We start from the raw sequence: 23,416 nt of genomic DNA, 5'->3' as shown, positions 1-23,416 counted from the left end.
TGCAAAGGAATCGAGCAATGAATTTAGATAAGTATACTAGAATGAATCTGTCATCCAGAAACTTCCGGAACTTGTAAAGAAACTATGTTCTATCCAGGGATGAAAAATTAAATTTTGAATTTGTACCTAATTTGGGGGAAAGTTTTAACTTAAAGCAAATAAATATATACACGGAAAATTTTTTGTATGTATAGTTTTTGAAAGTAGAAGCAGATCCCCTCCTTTCAATTTCATATCAACACTCAGACTAAACAAATTTGGCTGTTTTAGAAAAGGTGAATCTCTCGGTTCTGAGTTCTTCAATAAGACGTTTTAAAACGAAATATTCGTAATCTATCTTTCGTGGTAAAATATAGACAAAGCCAAAGTTCCATAGCTGGTTCCTGCTTTGATGCGGAACGTAATAAATTGCACCAGCNAAAAAAATCCCATTTTCGCTCTTCGACTTCTCCACTCCGACTCAATCTTAAACTTATCACCACACCACATTCATTATTCATAGATAGGCATATAATTTCATTAGATATTTTTATGAGAAAGTATTCCTTTCTAATTAAATGCACAGCATCCTAAAACCACATAAAAATAAAACATTTATTTGCACATTCTCCCTCAAAATGAGCGCGTGAGTCAATGCAACTGTGAGCGTATATTTTACACTCAAATTGCGAAAACACTCAATTCTATGTTTTATTTATAACACAATAGGGGTATTCTCGAAGTCTTGCACGATGCACGGATTGCACGAAATGCAAAAATACTATTCCAAATTTCGAAGAGTACGAGAGCACCCCATCACAAAGTGATAGCATGCATGGGATGCAAGCATCGAAATTATGTATCAAATACAAGAACAAGAGACAACAAAAAAAATGAAGTGAGCGAGATGAGAGGAATGAGAAAAATATGTACCAATTCCAACAACAAAACAACTAGCAGAGGGTCGCATTTATCTTGCTATGCTATTTTGCAAAATATATACATGGGTTTCGACGTTGCATATTTTGCAGCGAAGCAAATGTTGTTTCAAATGTATTTTGTTGTTGTGTGTTTGCAAGTTATGCAATCCATGCAATCCGTGCTACGTGCAATGGCTTTGCAAGATTTGGAGAATACCCCTATTGTATTTTATCATCCAATATTGATCAATTGAAAAGCTTTCGAAATTACGTAGTCATAGTGCTCTTAAGCATAAAATAACACACACACACACACATATGTACTATAGAGGATACGATTTGGAGGTGTAAATAAGATACACTCATTTAGCATTGATTTTCCGCTCTTACTTTTTTTTTCAAAAGAAAAAACCGGTAAATAGTGAAATAACAAGTAAAGAACAAAGCAAAGTAATGAGAAATAAGCAATAAAAATCAGATATACTTATACGTATGTATGTTTGCATGTAAGAACAATTGTATTTCTGAGTTAAAAGGAAACAATAAAGGTAAATGGAAAACAAAGAAAACAATCAAATAAGGAGTTGAAATAAACGAGATAGAAAAAAACAGAATACATCAAAGAGTTAAAGAATCAAGTGTGCAGTACAACCGATATACATAAATACATAAATAAATAAATACGCGCATAAACCGTGTGCAGTGAATTGTGAAACGAAATTTGCATATTTAATCGTGTAGCAATAACAAAAGCCAGCAACAGAAGCAAAAGCAACAGAGCAACAGCAACAATGCCTGAAGCCAAATCCATCTTCCCTTTCGTTTATACACCGGAACCGCCCAAGAAGGCGGCAATCATAAAAGTCTCTTGCGGCATCGGTGATACGGACGGATTTCCCGCCTTTGATGTTGACTCAGATGCTTATGCGGCCAAAGATGATCCCAAATGGGGTTTCCTAATCACGGGCGGTGCAGAATTTCACATGCCGCTGACGGTATTTCAGGTGAGTTCGATGTACGCGATACTGCTGTATACATACGTATGTATTTTATGCCAATTTATTTATCTATGTGTTTGTACGAGTACTCATAAATAAATAAGTATGTATGTATAGGCAAGCGAATAAGTGATATGGGCCCATATATTGTTTTTTCACTGAGTCTGTGCAGACGTTGAGAGAGCGTATAATGTACGAGCCATTTCAAATAGAGCCTATGCAAATGTTTATGACAGAGAAAGTGCATTAGGGTGGATATTGCATTTTTTCAATCGTGTTTTATGAAATTACATACCTTCAACTTTCCAATCTAAATACATTTCCTTTGGTAAGCATTTTTAAATAATCTATATTGCTCTTATATGAAAACCTTTCGTTTGCTTTCTATGAACGCATATTTTTAGATGGACAGTAGAGTCTAGTAGGTCCCCACAAAAAATAAAATAGTTAAAGTTTTTAATTTTGTTAAAAATAGAGTTCCATTTAGTGGCTTTGAAATTGAGTTATTTTAAATGAGTAGGGGTATGAGCGAGTCTTGGTCGACGAGTTGTTAAAAGGGCATATACCCTTTTAGTACTCAAAAATATCTTGAAATCGAGAAATAAAAAGGTTAAGAAAATATTTAGAATTTGGCTGTTTTTAGGACTCCTTTTCATGATTCTTAATTCCACTCAGCTCTCAAAATAGGGAGGTCGTAAATGTAAACTTCTTTTTGCGACCCAGTCTAATGGCCAGATAAACCGCTTAGTCTGCTTTTTTACTGGGCATTCATCCCAGCTTTTAATTAATCTTTTGTCTACTCAGTTGTTGATGTCCCCCATTGTATGTGATGTATTTAGCCCAAAAATTGGTCACAGAGTATGGAATACTGTTGCTCCCTGCGGATTCGCCTATTCGTTGCCATCATGCCTTGCATGCTCCGGTATCCATTCCAGTAATACTGTGTTCTTGGCTCCAAGAGGGTTTAGTGCGCTGAATAAATCATACATATATCAGCATTTATTTTATTTTGTTAAAACATAGATGCATTTCGAAGCTGCGCCTCTTCTGAGACATTCTTTTTAACATATTTTTACCCGTGTTGCATGAAAATGAGCTTAAAAAATGGAAGGCTACTTGGTTGGCTTATTAGGTACGTTCATATCCTTTCCAAAATCAACAAAGACCTTCACTGGACGATCCACTGTCAGCCCATTCTTAGTGGAGAGCAATATTGGATTTTGTGATCACTCTCTGAAAACGAGCAAGCAAGTGATGATGCCTTATAGGTACTAAGTATATTCTCCGCTGTGGGATCTTCTCAAAACACGATGCCAATGTAGATTCTATTCGCATCGAATTGTGGGCAGTAGAATAAAACAAATTCGACCTCTTCAATGGCATCAATTCACCCTGGTCGAGCTCTTCGTGCTGAGAACATTTCAGGTACGATCTGAAGCCGCCGTGGCCTTGTTGATACTTAAGTTAAGTATAAGTTTACTTCGTCGTTGGGTTGCGATATCTATTTCTAAATATTTGGTATTAGTCAATCTGTCCAGACGTTCGCTGCCTGCAAGATTCATATGTAGCACGTGCTTGGCTAATGTTTTTCAAGCTGGAGGCATAACATATGTACATATATGGCAAGTTTGTGCAATGCTGTTTCAGCGCTAAACGCACTATCGGATGCAGCCCAAACAATACCAAACTATATTGTATGTGAAGCAAATGTATAATGCTGGATTTCCACTTGGCATTAAATGGCAAAAATTGCATTGACAGAGTTGGGCATTGAAAAATATTCGTGTCATTACGTTAAAAATAGTATGTAAATTCATTTCCACATGACATTTTTTAATGCCTCCAATTTTTTGTAATTTTAATTCCTTGTAGAAATTCGGAAATTTACTTGAGGCTACGAATTTATGATTTCTCGTTCACGGAACTACTTAATAGCGCAATATCTTGTATCTGACAAATGTAATACCCCGTATAAGTTAGTCCAAAAATTTCACAAAATAGCAAAGAAACTTATTTTCAGCAAAACTTTCAAAATTACTAAATATGAGCTTCTGTTATAAGTAAATATTCATTACTAAATTTGTGAGGTAGGCAAGCATTGAGAACGGGTGACCAAAATAATTTTTAAATTTTTTTCTGTGTCACCTCATATATGGTATTGCATTTGGTGGATACGAGGTACTTATTACACGTCAAGAGTATCAGGGATTTAAAAGCCCGGACTTTTGGATACCTTACTAGTTTTTGGAAGTTGCAACTTAAAAATTTCGGATTTTACCCTACTGATATGAATTTAGGTTGTTCAGTTAAGACGTTTGCGCTGTCATTAATGAACGTTAATACTAAAATATAAAACATACTCCCGGTTGGTTGCTCATAAGCGTCTAAAAGAACAATTTTATGAGCCATAAAAACCTATTTGATATAAAACTGTGATAATTACATATATGTAATTAATTAAATAAAGACGAATGAATGAACAAATTGGCATCATTATTTACGCAGTAGAATTACTCTCGATTAATCTCGTATAGAGATATACATACAAATATACGCATACAAAATTCTAATTCACAAAACGCAATATGCCGCGCTTAAGCATATAAAGCTATAATTAAATCTGCCGCAAAAAAAAAAAACAACAAAGTAACATAAATAATAAATAGCAGCAAAGATTAGCCTGCTCCCAATTCGCTGAAATCTCACGTCAGATGCATCATATGTGACGCGATATAAAAACATATGTATGTATGCATAAATATTTCAAACGCAAAACGAAAAAAATGTATACAGACTTATGTATGTTTAGATGTATGCACACTTCCACACGCTTGTTGAACATTATTTTTATTTTCCTAAGCTTGTTAATGTGTTGTTGGCCAACCACTTGCCGCAAGTCATTCATTCAGAACCCAAATGAGATAAGCCACCGTACGTACGGGCTACTGAAGTGAAAACAAAACAAATATTTTACGAGTATCAGCATAAATTTGCAAAAGGCACATAAGTACTAAGTACACACATAATTAGTCAAAGTTTTGTAACAGCGTAACAAAAAGTCATTGATTGCATCAGTGGCAGTAAAAGCTAAGCAGGAATCTGAGGAAATTAGTATTTAATAAGACACAAAAGTTAAACTTTGCTTTTGATGAAAAGAGAGTTTAACCTTTCGTGTCAAAATGATTGATGATTTCGAAATTTTAAAAAAGCAAGTCTGCAACAAAATATGCCATTAAAAGCGTTTGTTAAATAGAAAATCTTTCAAAGAAATTCCAATGAATTTTAAATGAGCTATTTATGCATCAAAATGTGTAACTTTTCTAAAGTTGTCGGGCTGTAGTTGCTCATACGCACCTCTAAGCAGTTGCCAGACGGTGATTTTTGCTAGTGACGTATTCAGGCTGAAATGTGGTAGCCCCAATGTTTTTGCAGCGTTATTTTATATGCGATTTCGAAAGCTTTAAATAATGTTGGAATAGACATTGAAATAGTTTTGAGTATATTGCATAGATCACGGGAGAAGATACTCCGTTATTTTGAATTTTTCGTTCCAAATTCTTTATTACGCTTTTATCCTTTAGGATCTAACTCACGTTGGTTTTTAATATACGCGCTTGAATCGCTCTTTCGACCATATTTGATCATCTTCTATGCAATATTTGATCTATAGGCTTCGCGAAATTGTGCAACCATTAATTCAGCAACTATTAAATCAGATCATATTTTGGCAAAATCAGCGAAAAATCTTGGCCCGCACCCTTTTATTGGTCTCTAGAAATGTTAAAGGAAAATAACGAATTTCATCGCTTTGAGAAAGGGTGCTTGATATATCTTTTTATCTAGATTTGGCGATTAATAGAATTTTTGTGATGAGGCAAAATTAAATAACACCGTGCGACAGAAACCAAAAAAAAAAATTTACACGGACGATTTTTTAAAAAGACTTTGAAATTTCAAAAATTTGGTAAAATCAAAAAATAATAATATGGGTACCAAACGCAAGAGAATTGTCTGTAGAAAAAAATAAAAATAAATTAATTCTTTTGGTGCACAAGGACGAATAAGTGTTGAAAATGCCCTTTTAAATATTTTCTCAGGCTAACGAAGTTAGATGGGCATAACTCGGGGATGTGGCCAAACATAAATTTGTTTCAATAAAATAAATTTCTACATTTCAAGGATATTCAAGCATAAAATTTTAAAGGCCCTGTTTCAGTACCTATTTGTCCTTATGCACCAAAAAATTTAGTTCTAGAGAATTTTCTCTTTTATATGGTATCCATATTTTTATTCTACATTGCACTTTTAATTTAGTTTTTTAAATAATTTTTTTAATTAATCATATGTGTAATATTTCAAATTCCCGAGTTAGTCATGAAAATTCCGATATAGCCCTGAGGATAACGCAGTGGTCCTAAAAGTTCGGGTACAGTCCCAAAAATTTCGAATAAATGAATTAAAATATTCCAAAATCGCCCCGAAAATCCCGAAGTACTTAGCTCTGAAATCCGGAAATAATCCCTAAATCGAGACAATAGCTAATATTTACTATTTAGTCATCCGGTGAATTTTGTGAAGCCAAAATTTCACTTTGGTATACAGTGTTTATTTATGTTAAACCAACTAAATACTTGGTTATCTGTAATTCACATCAGCATGCTCCTGCTGACTAAAAAGGTCCGAAGGCAATCAGCCGAAACATGTCAACAGCTGCTCTTCGAATACGATTCGAGAAGGCGGGGTCATTGAGCTTTCAGCCAAAATATATATGTATATATGTACATTAGGGTGCACCTTATTTTTCAACTTTGACCCACAAAGCAAGACTCCCCTTCAATAGGCTCACTCGGTGATAAAAATGAGCTTTGCGTTAAATTTTTAAAATCGAATAATGGAAATACGTGCCTTAAGAGCCCTGCAGTTGTGCAAACAAAGGCTTCATTACTACCAAACCTGGCGAGATATGAAAATGGCGTAGCCTTTTATAAGGTCAGTGTGCAAAAGTGTGTTAATTGATAAGAAAGAAATAAACACTTTTTCCTATTTAGTGAACTAGCGTATGTATCTTTAGGGCTCCTGAGGCACTTTACGTTATCCGATTTAAAAAATTTTTCGGAGAGCATATTTTTATAACCAAACGTACCTATCTGCATACAAATAAGGTGCACACTCATGTACAAGGGAGTTAGGACTGAACAAGTTATTGTTACACTAATGTTTCAAATTGTTCAGCAAAAATTTTAATTGCACTAATTTTGTAATACTAATAGTCCCAGATCAATTTATGGATATTTCAAATATTTATTTTTCTTGCATCGCTTGCCAAAAAATATTATTCCTCAAAATAAATAGTATCCATTATAGTCAAATTACTGACTATTTTTGTTTGTGTAGCGTGTGTGTGAATTTAAAAAGCACACGACAGCCGTTAGCTGCCAGGCATCAGGGCTTTGGACAGTGGTTTTAAGCTGGAATTTATAAGTCACAATTAAATGGATTTTATTTTTAATGGAAGCTGAAAAAATTTAGAAGAGATTTTTCGGGAGCGATTTTTTAATTTTTATTTGTTTATGCTAGATTTTTAAGTGCAAAGTGCGGAAAAAGTAGCAATTTTAAAGAAACTTAAATATTCTATTCCTGTAAATAAATGTTAAATAATGAAAACTCGTTGGTAGCAAGTATAGGACTACTCCCATATGAAAAAAATTACACGAATAAAATTTGAAATAAAATTTTTTAATTGAATTTTTATATCAATTAAAGTAGGCAGTTTTAAAGTTTCAAGTGGCTAATAAATTCCGTTGATCTTCATTAAATTTGTTTTGCTGACATTTTTAGTACTGTTTATGTACATATGTAAATATGTATGTATAGGGAGAAAATGTCTAGCACCGTCAGCAAAAAAAATTAAAAAATTAAAAAATTTCACCAATTCAATGGGCTAATAAATTTAAAAAATTAATCTTGGTGACATTTTTTTATAATATATCAAAAATTATTTTTTAATTTTTTGGTTGGTTCCCACATAATTTTTTTAACTAATTTTTATTGTGTCACATTTATTTTCGGGAACAGGAGAATCTCTTTTATTCAAAATTTTTACCGTTTCTGCACTTTGAAAATCAAGTCGCTGCACTATTTGAAATATTAATTTCCAGTTTGAAACCACTGTGCATTGTGGGCATGGGTTGGTGGAAAGTAGGTTGCCATTGCCTATTGAATTGCATTTGAATTGTGTTTTATTTTTATTTTTGCAAAACATAAGTCAGAGGGACGCATAAGCTGCACAAAAAGCGCCAGAATAATTGAATAAGATGAAAAACAACAGAACAAATTACTAAAACAAATGTATTCCGTTCATTTAAAATTTGGTTGCTAAACATTTTTGAGCGAGCTAAAATTTGTGGCTTTCAAAATTGTGTGTGCTCATTGCTGTGGCGGACGCTTTGGTGAAAGTATTTATTATATTATTCGTGTATTAGCCGGGAGCTGGTGGGTAAATTTAAAGTGCCTGGTTTTTTACATGCAAAAGAAAATTGCGAATTTTTAAAAATTAATCGGAAGCTGTACAAAGTTTCTTAACAATAAATGCATACATACATAATTTCAGTTGAAAATTTATACATTTTTTTTCTATGTGCGCCAGAATTATGACGGACTTTGCAAAACATTGCAGTGAATGATGTCTACTGAATTGCTCTAAACTTTTTGCAGGTAACGCCCGACGGTTTAGCGGACAAAGGCGGCATCCGCTTGGGTGACATCATACTGGAAATAAACGAGGAGGAGGCCACGGACTTGACACTTACGCAGGCACACGAGAAAATTGAAACTTCCGGCAAGAAAATCCATTTCCTAGTGAAGAAGTGAGTAGTCTTGTAGTTTGTAGTTTCATTAAGAACTTTTCAATTTCCATTTCCTGCACTTATAAAAGAAACCAAACATTTTTTTTTTGGCAGCATGGAGGAAGATCAGGATTTCGAATTGGGCGAGGAGAAGTCGATTGTGCTGCGTGTGCCGAAGCCGGCGCCACCGCCGAGAGGTGAGTGTGAAAATTTAGTTTTCCTACTTTAACCGCAGTTAGTAGTTAGTAGTTAGCTTTGTAAATGTGGCAGGCAATGAGTTTTTCCAATTTGCTTTTGATTTTTGCATGGCATGCTTTGCTTTGCTTTGCTTCCCACTTATTTCGCACTTTTGCTTGATTTTTCGCCTGAATTTGCATGAATGCATGGAATATTTAATCTGTGTTACGCTAGTTTGCCCTTGCCTTTTTCGCCTAATTTTTGCTTTACTTTCTTTTGCCTTATTCTCACTCACTAACGCGTTTTTCTTGGTTTATCTATTTCGTTTATTTTTTTTTTATTTTTCGTAGAGTTCAACCCAACCCCATTGCTAGGCAGCCGTTTTTGGCATCCCATAATGTGGCACGATCCACCCGAGCCACCAAAACCGAAGAAAAAGAAAACCAAAACCGAAATCGATGAAGAGGGCAATGAAGTTATCATTGAATTGAGTGAAGACGAGTCCTCTGAGGAAGAAGAGGAAAAGGTGATTTGCTTAATGCACTTCAGCATTCGATATGATAATGTTTCCTTCCATGTTTTCCTTCTTTCCAACCACTAATTGACACTTTGATGGAAGCGCATTCATGAATTATTGACCAGTGGAATTCGATATTTGCGCGGTGATTGAAGAGCTTCTTTCATAAACGAATTTTAAAATAGAAATTGGTCTAGGAAGGGCATAAAGGTCAAGAAGTAATGGTACTAGTAGAATGGGCTTTATCATGTCCAGTATATTTGAAGTTGGGTAATTAAGTAAGTGAGAACATTCTTGCATTTTTTAAAGGGTTTCAGTATTTATTTACTGAAGACATAGACACGATATCAATGAACCTACATAAGGTCTTTGGGATAAAAATTAAATTATAAGAGATTTCGGCTGATTAAAAGGAATAGGCCCTTTGTATATTACAGGGGGGGGGGGGCCGAAAATAAGTCATTAAACTGTAAAGCTATTCTGTAACTCTAATGCCTAAGAGGTGAAGAAAAAGTAATGCTAGAGGGTTGTTGTTGTTGTTGTAGCGGCTACTAAGCCCCGCTAGGTTCGATTCATCCGTCAACGTTGCCGTCTGTTTCAGCTAAGGGGAGGCCCAGGAAGTATGCGACTTCAACAGGGTCTGTCCTTAAGGACAGGGACGTACGCTGGGTGGGGTTCTCAGGGCATGTGAAGAGGTGCCGAGAGTCATGTGGCGACTCTCCACATGCCGGGTACTGGTTGGGCATATCCTCATTAATTCTGCTCAGGTATGAGTTTAGCCTGCTGCAATAGCCAGAGCGAAGTTGGGCTATTGTGGTGCGGGTCTCCCGAGGCAGACAAAGTTCTGTCCCGTCCACGTCAGGTGGTTGTGTGCCTAGAACGGCATTCACAAGGCAAGAGTCTACATAACTCGAGACTGATTCTCTGTGAATGCCGTTCAGGGCTTGTCGGTAGGCTGACGGGTCCATAGGTTATTTTATGAAGCTCTGGACATCGTCCGCAGTTCGTAGAGATGCCTCCTTGGCGAGGGCTCTTCTGCAAGCAGCTGTTTGCTAGGATGACCACGTCTGTGGCTCCCCACAGGGAACTGTTTGCAGAGCATTGTGTTATGCTCCTTAACTGGCAGCATCTGGGCCTCGTCGTGTAGGTGGTGGTGGGGCGCCATCTGTAGCTTCATCTACTGCGTCTTGATAGTCCCAGGCGACCACACGGGCGCTGCATAGTTTAGAATCGGCCGCCCAATTGCCTTGTAGCTTGCCAACCACGTTTCTTTATCTTTGCCCTTAAGTACTGCCGGCCAGCGACTTGAGGACATTGTTGCGGCCCTGGACTTTGTTGATAATTGCGGTTGTATGCGCCGAGAAGGGGCGCAGACTGTCGAAGGTAACTCCGAGGATTTTCGGGTTATTCACCGTCGGTATTGTTACATCATCAACGTGAATACCCAGTTGCAGTCTGACCTCCTTCGTCCAGGTGGTGAATAGGGTTGCCGCGAATTTCGCAGGGGATAAGGCAAGGCTCTTTACAGTGAAGAAGCGATAAAGTTCGGCGAGATAACCGTTTACTTTCGAGCACAAGTCATCAATTCCATTCCCAAACGCCATGATCGAACAATCGTCAGTATAAGAGACAATATTTACACCCTCTGGTGGCTGAGGGAGCTTTGAGACATAAGGACACCACCCTGTGGTAATATCTTTTTAACTTTTCGTAGCTTGCTGGTTTTGTCTCTACTATGGCTTCGAGGAACATAGAGAAGATCGGCCAAGGTACCACGTAGTCTGTATAATCTTGGGGCCGTATATGCTAGTCTCAAACCGCACTAAATCATCGAGTTTCATTCTAGTGGCCAACGCTATGTTTTTGGTCAGTATGTCTGGGAACTGCATATATAGTTCACGGGCTATGTTGAGCTCAGATAGCTTGTGACTGCTTTCCTGGCATTTCAAATGAGTATACATATATATATATAGTTCTGCAAAACACAACCCGCCAACATGGCGTCCAACTTCAAGATATCCATGGAGTATCTGCCTGGACCTCCGCAATAGGCGCTGGATGGAAGATGTTTGTATTGTTTCACCTATTGGACTTCATGCAGAGAAAGTGAGGTTATGATCAGGAAAAATTTACACTCTGATGAAATGAGCTCAAGCTGAACACTTAGTACTAGTAGTCGAGTAAGAGCTTAAACTTACTTTTTGTGCCCAAGGACCATTCTTTATACGAGAGTTTTTTGTAAATTTTTAGTTGCATAAAACTCCAAGCGAAGGCTTCTTTGCATCCAAAAAGCTACTCAGCATTACTGGCTTCATAAGGGTTACATGAGGATACCAAAAAAACCAAAAATGCAAAATGACTAAGTTTTGGAATGAGCTTCTTTTTACCTCTCTTTAGGCAGCACTATGATCAAGTTGACCAAGTTGAAGAGGTATACCAACTATTGACGGAAGATGAAAATCCTGAATAAATTTGCTCACTGTGGTTGGGCTTACTCCCCAGTAGGTATTCTCCTTCTTTTGTACTATCGGTTTTAAAGTTACGTGTAAATTTGTTATTTAAGTGAAGCCCACTTAAATTTCCTTCAGTATCTGTTACTTTTTCATTGCGTACAAATTCCACTGCAAGCTTCTATAACTAAAGTGTTTAATTATAAATTATTTCTCCTTGATCTTTGGCCTACAGGGCTATTTGATAAATTTCACGTGAAAGTTTTCTTATTACGCTTTAGTGCTTTACTTAAGTGCATTTTTGGCACAAGCATATCTCAGCCAAAAATCAATAAAACTTTTACAAAGCTGTTAAAATGCCATTGGCATTGCAAATAAACAGCTTCGATGGCAACACACAAACCGAACACAATTATCTTAACACTCACACCAAACCCACCACTAATGCACCTTCCTTTTTACGAGTGTCACACCAATAACTGTAAAATAAAAATTTTCTATCCACCTCCCACGCTGCTACCTATATCTGCTGCCACCTCAACGAATGCTTTAATGCTTACCGCCGCGTCACGCCACTCACCGCCCGCTCATTCGTGCGAGCGCAGGAATTGCCACATCATCGTATCATACGTAATATACGCCGCTTCTTCGCCGAGGTGGGCGACAATCACGAGTTGAAGGAACGCACCATTGAGGATATGCTGCTGGCGCTGCCCACAGCTTCGCGTTCCACAAAGCCAGCAACGCAACCGAGAGAGGAGCCTAGAGGTCGGCGTAACGCAGCAAATGCCAAGCGAAGAGGAAGAACAGGAGGCCGTGGTCGCAAATCGGCAAAGGATTCCGATGACGAAGATGAGGATGAAGACGAAGATAAATATGATGATAGTGATGAGGATTAGTGCGGCAAAGGGTGATTAGTCTGTCAAGAAAATGATTGCGTTTTAAAATCTCATTCGCTTTGTATACCATAAAAAGAATAATGTTAATAAATTGATATTTATTTTTGCTGACAAGCAAGGGATTATAACTAATTTGACGATGAAAGAAGGAAATGAATGAGCAGAGTGGAAATTAAGTATAACCTGCTTAGAAATAGCCGATGTTCGTAATAAATATGTATGCTTTATCTCTTAAGGGGAATTTGTTTGTCAAGTTTGCACGAAATTAAGCTGAATGAGTTACAATACTAATAGTTAAAATTGAATTAACACAAACAAATTGCAAGAATAATTTATGTTAATTAAACAGCTTTTTTGAAATATCGAACAATTTAAATTGTTGGCGCGAATTTTAATGCAAAATATGGTTGGTTTCGGTTGGTATAACATAAGGGTATAAATATGACAGAAATCGATAGATAAATTTGAGGATAATTATCGAGTTAGGACGGAGATAACTAAATTTAAATGAATTAAGCAGAAGAAATATATTACTTCAAAGCCCCGCGAATTTCAAGGCCTTTAAAATTTTTTAGAAAAATTCAAGTTGTATTCCAAATATTGTAGGGGCCGGACCGGCTATGAATTTTATAATAAAAAAATCACAGTGTAATCTTTTAAATATGTAGCCATTATTTTTCGATCATATTCGCGTTTGATTAATCTTTTAGAATTTCTATAAGTTTATCATGATTAATTTTAATCTGATTGAACAGTTAATCGTAACCGCGATCAAAAAAAAAAATTTTTTAATTATTAACATCAAATTGATTAAGTAGGTTTGGTGATATTCAGATTAACATTTTGCCAACACTGATTTCTTTATAATCAGATTAAATTTTTTCGAAAAAAATTTGGTCAAAATTACATATGTACAATGGGAAAACTGATCCATAAAGACTCTAAGTTCCGTTTTTACAGCGACGAGTTAACGGTCATTCGGCAGTTAACTCCGGGTGTTCAGTACAAAAATTGAAAGTTAACTGCCAAATTTGAGTTAAAACCCCACTGGGGAAACGGCACTAAGTAACAATAAGGTAATGATGTATTTTGGAACAAGTCTCGGCGTACCTTTACAGGTTTGACTTGGAGGCAAACCGATTTCCGCGATTTCCTTCAGTGAAATTTTTCCTTCTTCCCACAAAACGTCAATAGTTTACTGCCAAGCAAAATTCGACTAAGGATATTTGTTTAAAAATATCTGCATCAATCAAAATAATGGTATTTTCTCGCTTTTAAAAATAAATAATCATTTAACCACCTATATGTAGTTGTTTTTCCGTTGCTTTCCATTATTTAATATTTACCGTTCCGTTTGGTTGCAGTTCCTAGTTATCTAAATTAAAATCTACTATTTTATTTTATCGATGTACTCAACGTTGTACTTATCACTATTCTAATTTCCTGTTCCCCCTAATAATTTTCAAACATCTTCCGCCACTGTAAATAGTAAAATCGGCTGCTTCAATTGAAGCTCGTCTGCGCGAAATGCAGCGAAAATTATCGGAAATTGCGGAAATACCGAAAATACTCTCCTCCACACTCGCCACCGTTTCGCAAACGTTCGAAATATTAAAGCCCAATGATTTGCAGCAACAACAACTGCTACAGCAGTGCCAACAGCAACGCAAGTATTCTTACGATGAGGATGCACTGGATTACGAGTTAAGTGGCGCCAGCACTGCGGAACGTCTCAAGTTGAAGGCGAAGGGAAAAGCAAAGGCTAAAACCGCTTTCACATTGAACGAGGTAAGGCTGGAGCACTTGCCAAAGGACGCAACGCCGGAATCGGATTATGCATCGGAAGGCAATTACGAATCAAATGAGGCAGACACGGATGATGATTATGGGGATGGCGAAGATGGCGACGAAGATGGTGGCGGAGCCGATATTAGTGAAGCTAGTGATGAGGAGTCGGACGGGAAAATTACTTACACTTTCGCTCTAGCCGCAATTGATGTTAGTGACGTTGATGCCGCAGAAACTGCTCAATATTCATATGTAACGCGAATGAGGCCGGCAAAGCTAAAGCAGAAAATACAACGAAAGCAACAACAAAATGCGCAATACCAGCGCGGCAATGTCAATGTCAGNCGAAACTAGTGATGAGGAGTCGGACGGGAAAAGTACTTACACTTTCGCTCTAACCGGAATTGATGTTAGTGACGTTGATGCCGCAGAAACTGCTCAATATTCATATGTAACGCGAATGAGGCCGGCAAAGCTAAAGCAGCAGAAAATGCAGCGAAAGCAACAACAAAATGCGCAATACCAGCGCGGCAATGTCAATGTCAGTGCCGTTATAGGTGTAGGAGTAGGCGGCGCTGCTGATATGTCACGGATGCGGTATGAATCTAAAGATTATGACGAAGATGATGATGATGATGATGACGACGAACGCGAGGAGGATACGGACGACGATGTTGTAACAGCCAGACTTGTTGCCGGTGACGGCGGTGACAGTGATGACGAAACTGCAGAGGATGATTATGATGACAATGACAACGGTGGCGCCAACAATCGCAACCGCAACGATGATGACGAGGATGATTTCTTAACCACTACATACACCTGGAATTTGCGCAAAATACCCAAGCTACAGTTGAACGATGAAGAAAAACAATCTTCCGATGAAAGCAATTCAGTCAAGGATCAGATTGATATGGATGACACTGATGAGGAGAAACCAAATAAGAAAGCACGTTGGTGCCATGCCGACTACGATGACTTGCAACAAGAAAAACATCGCACGCAATGGGTTGGCGATGAGGTCGGAAAGGAGAAGAAAGTAAGTGTGTACGTGATAATGTGTGTGTGTGTATGTGGGAGTATGTGCTGAGTGTATTACGAGTGCTTTGATGAAGCAAATGACGTCGATGTTTTTAAGATTTATGTTAGAAGATTTTTAATCCACCCATCAACAGTTCGGAATTTCTTAGTGAAATTTGGCGTGGAAGGCGTCTTTGTTTTCTATACTGCTAGATTTTTAAATCCTTTTTCTGAGTGTACATAGCCCAAGTTGTATACTACTAAAAAAGAAGGAGCCAGAAATTTTTTCGTAGAAGCTCGTCTAAGCAATTACTATTTGTGGAAGCTCTTATTTGGTACCACAACCATACTTTTTATCTGAGGATCATCTCCCAACGGCATAGCTATGTATGTATGTCACTATAGAGTTCGAACAGGTTTTTCATTACACTTTTTCCGTCACCTGCTGCTATGTCTAATATGCTTCTGCGTCTTAGAAAATACGGTTATGTTGAGAGATTTATAGAGCTACATCTTTGTTCGTCGCGATAGGAACCTGCTGTAAGGCGAATTTAGCATCTGTTTGGAATAATTGTTTCGGTTGTTTCTTTAGCCTAACCCTTGCGAGGGCTAGAAATTCGCATACAAAAAGTGTCCGACGGTCTCTTTTGAGCCCGCGTACACCGCGAAGCTGCGGCAGCACCTTTTGAAGCGTAAGCGAATTCTGTAGGCCCTGTGCACATCGCCGTAAGTTTGTTATATGTATATTGGCTTAGGGCATTCCCTGGTTTAAGTAGGACATAAGACACCCAGAACTGCTGGGTAATACTATATGATTTCGTTCGGTTCTACCTTTTTCTAGCCTTCGAGAGCTAAATTTCGGCAATTCAGTCCTGGATTTACCTGAGAGAAGCATCGATGCCCACCGCGTAGAACTTATTCAGTGTGGAGCCGCGCCGCGCTAGTTCATTTGCTACCTCGTTTTCATAAATGTTCCTATGTCCCGGCACTCATAGTTGGGTAATTTCGTATTGATCAGAAGTCGAGGTCAGCTTTCTCATACAGTCATCCAATAGTTTAGATCTAATTGAGGTACAAGAGGTGCCTGATTAGCCACTTGGCTATCTGGGAAGATGCACTCTTGTGTGTGCATTCATTTTGATGTACCTCACTGCCTCCTTAATTGCCTGGAAAATGCTTTTATAGTCTGGTAGGCCAAAGGATAGCTTTGGGTTATATTGCTCAATGAAAACTCCTCCAACAACCCCGCATTACATCTTTGATCCATCCGTATAGACAGCTAGGCCTTCCAAGAACTGGACCTTTCCTTGAGTTCAGTCAGGTCTTCGACATGATATCGTTAGTATGCAATACTTTAATTTTAAGCGGGAATACATTTAGGATGGAACTATGCTCGAACGGTCTTTCCTTGCAGAGCCCCAAGGCACGCAATCTGATTGCTATTTTAGTTTTTAGGTTTTAGAGGAAAATGTCTATCGGTATTAAACCAAGCAGAACTTCCAAAACATCCCTGGGGCAGCATTTGATTGTATCTATTACGCCAGCGCCCGCTGACCTTTGAATTCCCCTTAGTTTCTTAACTAAGTAATCCTTGGTAATAAGGGCTGGCCACCAGACCTGCGCCCCATAAAAGAGTATGGGTCGGACTATAGCTGTGCACACCCAGTGCACAAATCCTGGATTTGTTTTGATTCCTATGTCCTGTAAATTTATAACTTTGATATTCATATACATATTTCTAGTTCTCGGAGAAACTGGAGCGTTCCTGGCCCTGGGCTGATCGAGAGAAAATCATTTACAAGTATGTACCTTTGATAAATAGATATTACATAAATTTAGAATTATGTACTTATATAAGAAAGCAAATACATAAATACATTTGTAATAACAAATAAGTACTAGGGCGGTTCAAATTATTTCAGCTAGAATAACGCTCATGCATAACATTTTTTTGGCCAATCATTTTAAGGTTTAGCTGTCAAATGGCATTATTTCTAGGTGCCAATAGTTCGCTCCGCCCTAATACTTGCATACATATACAAGGTAAAATTTTTATAACAGCATACGTATGTATATACATATGTACATATGTATATGTGTGTATACTTATTTCACTTTATAATCGCCTTCCCGCAAATCAATAAATTTGAACAAATGACAGCTTCACAACCTTGCACTCACTTTGCAGGCAATCAACTTGTCACCTGGTTCGTCGACGACCATTGGGTTTGGTGGAGCAGCGCATCAAATTATTGGCTAAACAGAATCTCAGTGGCAGCTTGGAAAAACAGCTGCATTGAAAATAAATTACTTATTGCCTTGCCGCACGCGTGACAGGAAGTTTATTGGCATTGTGGGTGCCAGACCAGCTGCCAAATGTATTGAAAATTAGTTTTGTCGACAGTTTGATTTGTCCTCTTCTCCTGCCATTTGAACTGCCATTTATATTGAATTTTAAATTTTTTAATAAATTTGTTATGATATCGTTTGTCAGCTATATTAGCGAACATTAAAAATACCTTTTTGAATAAAATTGTTTTTGGGACTTGTTTTATTTAACATTTAATTAAGGTTAAGCAAAGAAAAAAATCGAAATCAATTTACTTTAAATTTTAGTTTCACAAATATACAAAATTCGTTGGAAAAGTATGAACCATTTTATTCAACTGCTGGGGCAAACTTGATTGAGCGCAGCCAGTAGATTTTTTCGCGTTAAGTGCTTGCCTCCAAGTAGTACACATGCATCGCGGATTCTTTATATAAATGCATACGATTGTTGATATCATAACAGATTAACTGTAAAACAATAGATCACAGAAAAATTGTAAAAGCAAGTAATTCGTCCAGCAAAGTTACTTTCCAATGGCATACATTTAGGCGCCAAGATTGTTGTTAACCCTCCGAACTTACCTGGGGCATTGCGGGTGCGCTATTATTAACACTAAATGTGCAATTTTTGCCGTTGCTTTCTCACTCCACCAATTTATTGCGAAAACGCTAAAATAATTTTGCTTCGGTCTTGTACAGCTCATACACGTCAGTCGCTCTCAATTTGTTGCAAGTCGCAAGTACACCAGAAATTTGCTAAGCTTTCTTGAGCGTCGCTACAGAATTGCGATTCCGGGTGGTATTTTTAAAATTTATTTTATCTTTTCGCAAATATGCGGTTAATGTTTTTGGAGGCGCTTACAAAATTGATTATTACAAGAATACAGAATATAGCCAATCATTTCGCTATGTCTTTGAAGGGAATAAGAATAATATATGTATGTATGTACAAATATTAAAAAAGAGCAGTAAACAGAAAAAGTTATCGATTTATGAAATTTTTCCGAAACATGTGGGCGAAGTAGATTTGGGTAAGGAAGAAAAAGTACAAAAAAAATCCATTTATCTAAAGAAGTTCTGTAAAAAATAGATTTTAGCACTTTTGACTTGTATTTGTTAGCAATTGGAAATTTAATTGTTTAATTTAATTAATACTCAATTCAATTGACCTTTATATCGTGATTAATATCACTAGATCAAATTTTTTTCATTCACCGGAGGCCCCTATATAATTCCTATGCAGAATCGCTCGTTGATTCCGAAAATCGAGTTAATTTTTTGTCTGTGGATAAGGTTTCAAAATATTTTTTATTTACCGTATTTCAGCTTAAGGAAAAGTGCTTTAAATACGACAAATGAAAGCTTAGAAAATCCTCCATCAACATTCTTTCCTGCTCATATTTCATACAAAAAAATTCTTCTTTCGTTCGAATACTCATTCATTTTTTATTTATCCCAGCGATTTTTCTTTAGTAAGCAAGTCAAAAAAATGCACAAAGAATTTTGTTATTTTTTACAAACTTTTATTATTTTAATTTTAACCAAGCTCAAAACCCGATGGCAATGCAAAGTGAAGTATGAATTAATATTCTAGGTGTTTTCTTCTTCCAAATAAGTATAAAAAGTTTAATTACAAAATGGATATCCGAGGCGGTTTCATTTGAGTACTTACCCATTAAAACTTCATATTGTAAATGTATTAGAAATAAATAGAACCACAAAAAACAATTTTTTTGAATTTTTTACACATTTATTGCCTTAATTAATTGCAATCCACACAACAGAAAGCAAACCACTTCAAATGATAGACGATAATAAATTAACTTTTTCTTGTAAAAATATGCTTACAAAGTATAAAAATTCAGCAAATGCACTTAAAGCCAAATATTCATTAAGATATGTACATATGTACATACATATGCGTGGACATAAGACATTTGATGCCTAAAAGTAATATCTAAAATTCATTAAGCTTAAATCTCAAACATTAGAAACACAATACAAATTAGGCGATTTTTTTCTTATCTTAATTTAGTCACATAAAAGTAAGTATGTAGTAGTTATATTAAAAGTTTTTGGCTTTATAAATGCATAACTTTACAATAAAATAAACTATTTATTCACTAAAAGGAGCATTCAAAACAAAATTTCAACACAAAAGTAATGATTATGAATTTTTAGTTCTAATTTTTAAAATTTGCACACACACAACACTTACGGACAGACATACATTTTCATATGAATATTATTTATACGGTATTGGATTTAGTTTTTTGCTTGTTTTGTTGATTGAAACTCAAGTGTGTTCTTATTTGTTCACATTTTCTCGTATTTTTTTTTTTTGCTAGTTAAATTTGTTGTCCCTTTTGCCCAATTTTGTTCGAATTTTAATAGAAGGCGCTCCATTTCATTTTACAGTTATACATATCTCTCTCTCACTATTTTAAAATTTGCACCTTAATTAGTTTCCATAAAAGCTCTTTCTTATACGAATATGTATGTATGTGTGTGCGCAGTTCATATATTTTGGCACAACTTTTCGCAGCTAAGATTGTAGCCTTACATTACGCAGTTTTGCTCATCAAGTTTCTTTGGAGTCTTAAGCATTCGATGAATATTGATTGAGCAAAGCATTGGCTGAGTATTGGTGTTGGTGACGTGGTTGGAAGATGGCATCCTATGGTTTTGTAAATGTTTAAATATCTTTAACATATTGATAATAATTTAAGTAAAAAACACAGAACTAGATTTTTACTTTGTGAACTTAATAGCTAACGAAATTGATGTACTTACATATATATGCAGTAAAAAACATACAAGTATGTATGCATCTACCATATTTTAGGACTCGTTGTACAGATAAACTTTTCTTAAAAATAGATGGGTTTTCTTAAAAATAATTTCAATCATTAAAAAAAATTTAGAAGAATTTATATTGTGTGTACATTTGATCCTATCATATTACAAGTAAACAAAAAACCTGAAAGTATTTTTACATGGCAATATTTTTTTTTTTTTAAATAGTTCTACTGCAACAATCAAAATACTTTCTTAGCCAAAATTTAATAATTTTTGGAAAGCTTTAATTTATTTACATTAGGATGTTAAGAACTGTGATATGGTGGGTAAGTTCTAGAACGAAATAGTTCTCTCGTCGGGACAAGAACATTGATATTTATCTTATCTTAATATCCGTCTGTTGATGTGACGAAAAATGATAAAAGGCGACTCCTACTTTACTTATTTGATGAGCATAACAGGCATGAAACAATGCTAACAAACTTTTATACATATATGCTCCACAACCCGAATTCACTTAAGATGATTGTTACGTAAGTTGTTATTTGTGAATTAAAAAAAAAAATAAATAAATAAATACATATACGCTTCTAAAGTTGATATAAAGAATGAGAAATTTTTGTGAAATTAAATTGTGACTTGATACGAAAATCTTAATTTCTTTCGTAGTGAGGTTGGTACAAACGAAATGCCAAGGCCTCGTTTAGTACTGAATATTTTGCCAAAAACAAATTTGAAAACTCTTTTTGTATTCAACATTGGCATATATGTATATATTTATGTACATTAGGGTGCATCACCTAACAAAATTATAGTTTTTCCACCAGAATTATAAATATTTTTATATTTTAACACTTCTGTCAAAATATTTCGGGAAAATATTAAGATTTATATAACTAAAAGATGCTCATTACCAATTTTGATTCGGTAAAAATAGTTTTAAAATTTTGTATCTAAATCTTTATTTTAAGCTTAAACTCGTCTGTCACCTAAGGTGATTGTTTAGGAAAAATATTTTTAAAAACTAATTAATAAAACTCCATTTTCGGAGGTAATTTCAAATAGGTCTATCTCACCCTATTATGAATATTTTTCCGAAATATTTTGCCGAAAATCTTAAAATATAGTAGATTTTATATTTCCGATGGAAAAATATTAAAAAACTTTTCTTTGATCCTAATGTGTACATACATTTATCTTTCTTAGTGCGGTTTGAATTTAGATAAACTGTTTAGATGCAAGCTGTTTTACGTATACTGTACAACCCCAATATAATATTTTGTGCAGTTTGAACACTTTGAGTTAGATTTGGTAAGCTAATTGGAAGAGCATTTCTCAGAGCAGTGAAATAGAGACTCTTCTGCAGGAAAGTTTTACGATTGTTGCTTGAATTCTCTCAGCACTAAAACTGAAAAAACTATTTGTATTATTGGGAACACCAATGCATACACAACTCATTCCGAAAAGTATTGATTTTAAAGGGAACAAAATTTTTTAATGTACACCGGGAAGCTCATTCGCTGGTATCTTATTCATCAGTTAATATTGATCCATTAAAAATTACACAAGGGCATTGTTTACGCGGAAAAAAATATTTTTTTTTAGTAAATCTAGCTGTGAGATCTTCAGTTGCAGGGTTTTTTTTCTAGCGATGTTAAGAAAATTAAATTAAATAAATGCAAAAGTTCTTAAACTGGCTAGTTCTTACACAACATAGAAGGAAGATTCTTTAAGTAGCCGACTTTTAATAGATACATATGTAGATGGTGAAGTGAGGCTACATTTGTTTTCGAAATTTCAAAATTTGAGACTCGTTATACATATAACTTAATATCGAGAAAACTATTTTCTTCATTAAGTTTTGTGCCAGAAAGTATTATTTTTACATTCAAAATATAAAAACCCTAAATAATATTTCTAAAACAAATTTCCAGATTTAAGAGAGGTGAAATAACGCTAAATATAAACTCACAAAAGTTGATGGGGTCATCTTATAACTTGAGTACATAAAGGAAATTTTTATAAATATTCAATCAGGAAATGTTTCTTAAAACTCAGTATATTGCACGATATTTTTTTCCTAAACTGGCTATAAGCAAAAATATCGCACATGCAGCAATAAATCACGCGTGCGCTACAATTACTTACTTCCATTAAATACACCACCCACATCATATGATTACTCCAGCCACCTTCAACCACCTGACACCTCGCACTCTTTTGCTTTTCCGCATTTTTCGTGCCACAAAAATTATTTTGCTGACTCCTGCTTACAATGCCTCCTCGGCCATTTTGTTGCCATCCAAATGCAGATTGTTGTTGTGCACAGCTGTAGTGGTAACGAGCAAAGTGCCACCAGCCACGCGATTGCTGCTATCAGCGCTGCTACCATCGAGGCTATAGCTGCCACTGCTGCTGTTTCTATTATTGCTGCTGTTATTGTAATTACTCGTTGTTGTTGTTGTTGTCGCTGACGCTGATGCTGCAGCTGCTGTGGGTGCTGCATATGTGGCCGCTGTTATTGTAGCTGCTGCCGCTGTTGTCGTCGCCGCAGAAACTGCTGTTCCAGTTGCATATTTTCCATGACTATTACAGTTACTCGCACTGCTGTCGAATTCATTCACTGCGCCACTGCCAAAACCGCCAGCGCCATCGCCACCACCACCACGACCACTAATACTTTCTGTGACAGTTCC

At 36.1% G+C, this 23,416-nt stretch overlaps 3 protein-coding genes across 3 annotated transcripts; all 3 read left to right on the top strand.

The window, feature by feature from the left end:
- The first annotated feature begins 1,164 nt into the window (after positions 1 to 1,164).
- On the top strand, positions 1,165 to 13,166 carry LOC108375935 (uncharacterized). Its single transcript, XM_017632095.1, has 5 exons — positions 1,165 to 1,903; positions 8,612 to 8,763; positions 8,857 to 8,939; positions 9,270 to 9,445; positions 12,492 to 13,166. The coding sequence occupies exons 1-5, from the start codon at positions 1,691 to 1,693 to the stop codon at positions 12,783 to 12,785; spliced, it is 918 nt and encodes a 305-aa protein (XP_017487584.1). The 5' UTR covers positions 1,165 to 1,690; the 3' UTR covers positions 12,786 to 13,166.
- A 1,146-nt stretch (positions 13,167 to 14,312) lies between these two features.
- LOC108375934 (uncharacterized) lies at positions 14,313 to 14,927 on the top strand. Its single transcript, XM_017632094.1, has one exon. The coding sequence runs from the start codon at positions 14,313 to 14,315 to the stop codon at positions 14,925 to 14,927; it is 615 nt and encodes a 204-aa protein (XP_017487583.1).
- A 17-nt stretch (positions 14,928 to 14,944) lies between these two features.
- Positions 14,945 to 18,027, top strand: LOC108375936 (nucleolin-like). The gene is made up of 3 exons (XM_017632096.1): positions 14,945 to 15,612; positions 17,336 to 17,394; positions 17,782 to 18,027. Exons 1-3 carry the CDS (start codon positions 15,034 to 15,036, stop codon positions 17,891 to 17,893), a joined length of 750 nt encoding a protein of 249 aa, XP_017487585.1. The 5' UTR covers positions 14,945 to 15,033; the 3' UTR covers positions 17,894 to 18,027.
- Positions 18,028 to 23,416: the final 5,389 nt, after the last annotated feature.

The sequence above is a fragment of the Rhagoletis zephyria genome, unplaced genomic scaffold (assembly GCF_001687245.7).
Source record: "Rhagoletis zephyria isolate East Lansing unplaced genomic scaffold, Rhagoletis_zephyria_1.1 Rzeph_scaffold_09635, whole genome shotgun sequence".
Classification (NCBI taxonomy): domain Eukaryota; kingdom Metazoa; phylum Arthropoda; class Insecta; order Diptera; family Tephritidae; genus Rhagoletis; species Rhagoletis zephyria.
Note: the sequence above shows the minus strand (reverse complement) of the source record. Positions and strands in the feature narration are given on the sequence as shown.

Bases quoted from the DNA above. Each gene is read 5' to 3' on its own strand.
- LOC108375935 (XM_017632095.1), top strand. From the start codon at position 1,691: ATGCCTGAAGCCAAATCCATCTTCCCTTTCGTTTATACACCGGAACCG. The intron at 8,764-8,856 runs GTGAGTAGTCTT...TTTTTTTGGCAG, and splicing joins ATCCATTTCCTAGTGAAGAA to CATGGAGGAAGATCAGGATT. The intron at 9,446-12,491 runs GTGATTTGCTTA...GTGCGAGCGCAG, and splicing joins CTGAGGAAGAAGAGGAAAAG to GAATTGCCACATCATCGTAT.
- LOC108375936 (XM_017632096.1), top strand. From the start codon at position 15,034: ATGAGGCCGGCAAAGCTAAAGCAGCAGAAAATGCAGCGAAAGCAACAA. The intron at 15,613-17,335 runs GTAAGTGTGTAC...ACATATTTCTAG, and splicing joins AGGTCGGAAAGGAGAAGAAA to TTCTCGGAGAAACTGGAGCG. The intron at 17,395-17,781 runs GTATGTACCTTT...CTCACTTTGCAG, and splicing joins CGAGAGAAAATCATTTACAA to GCAATCAACTTGTCACCTGG.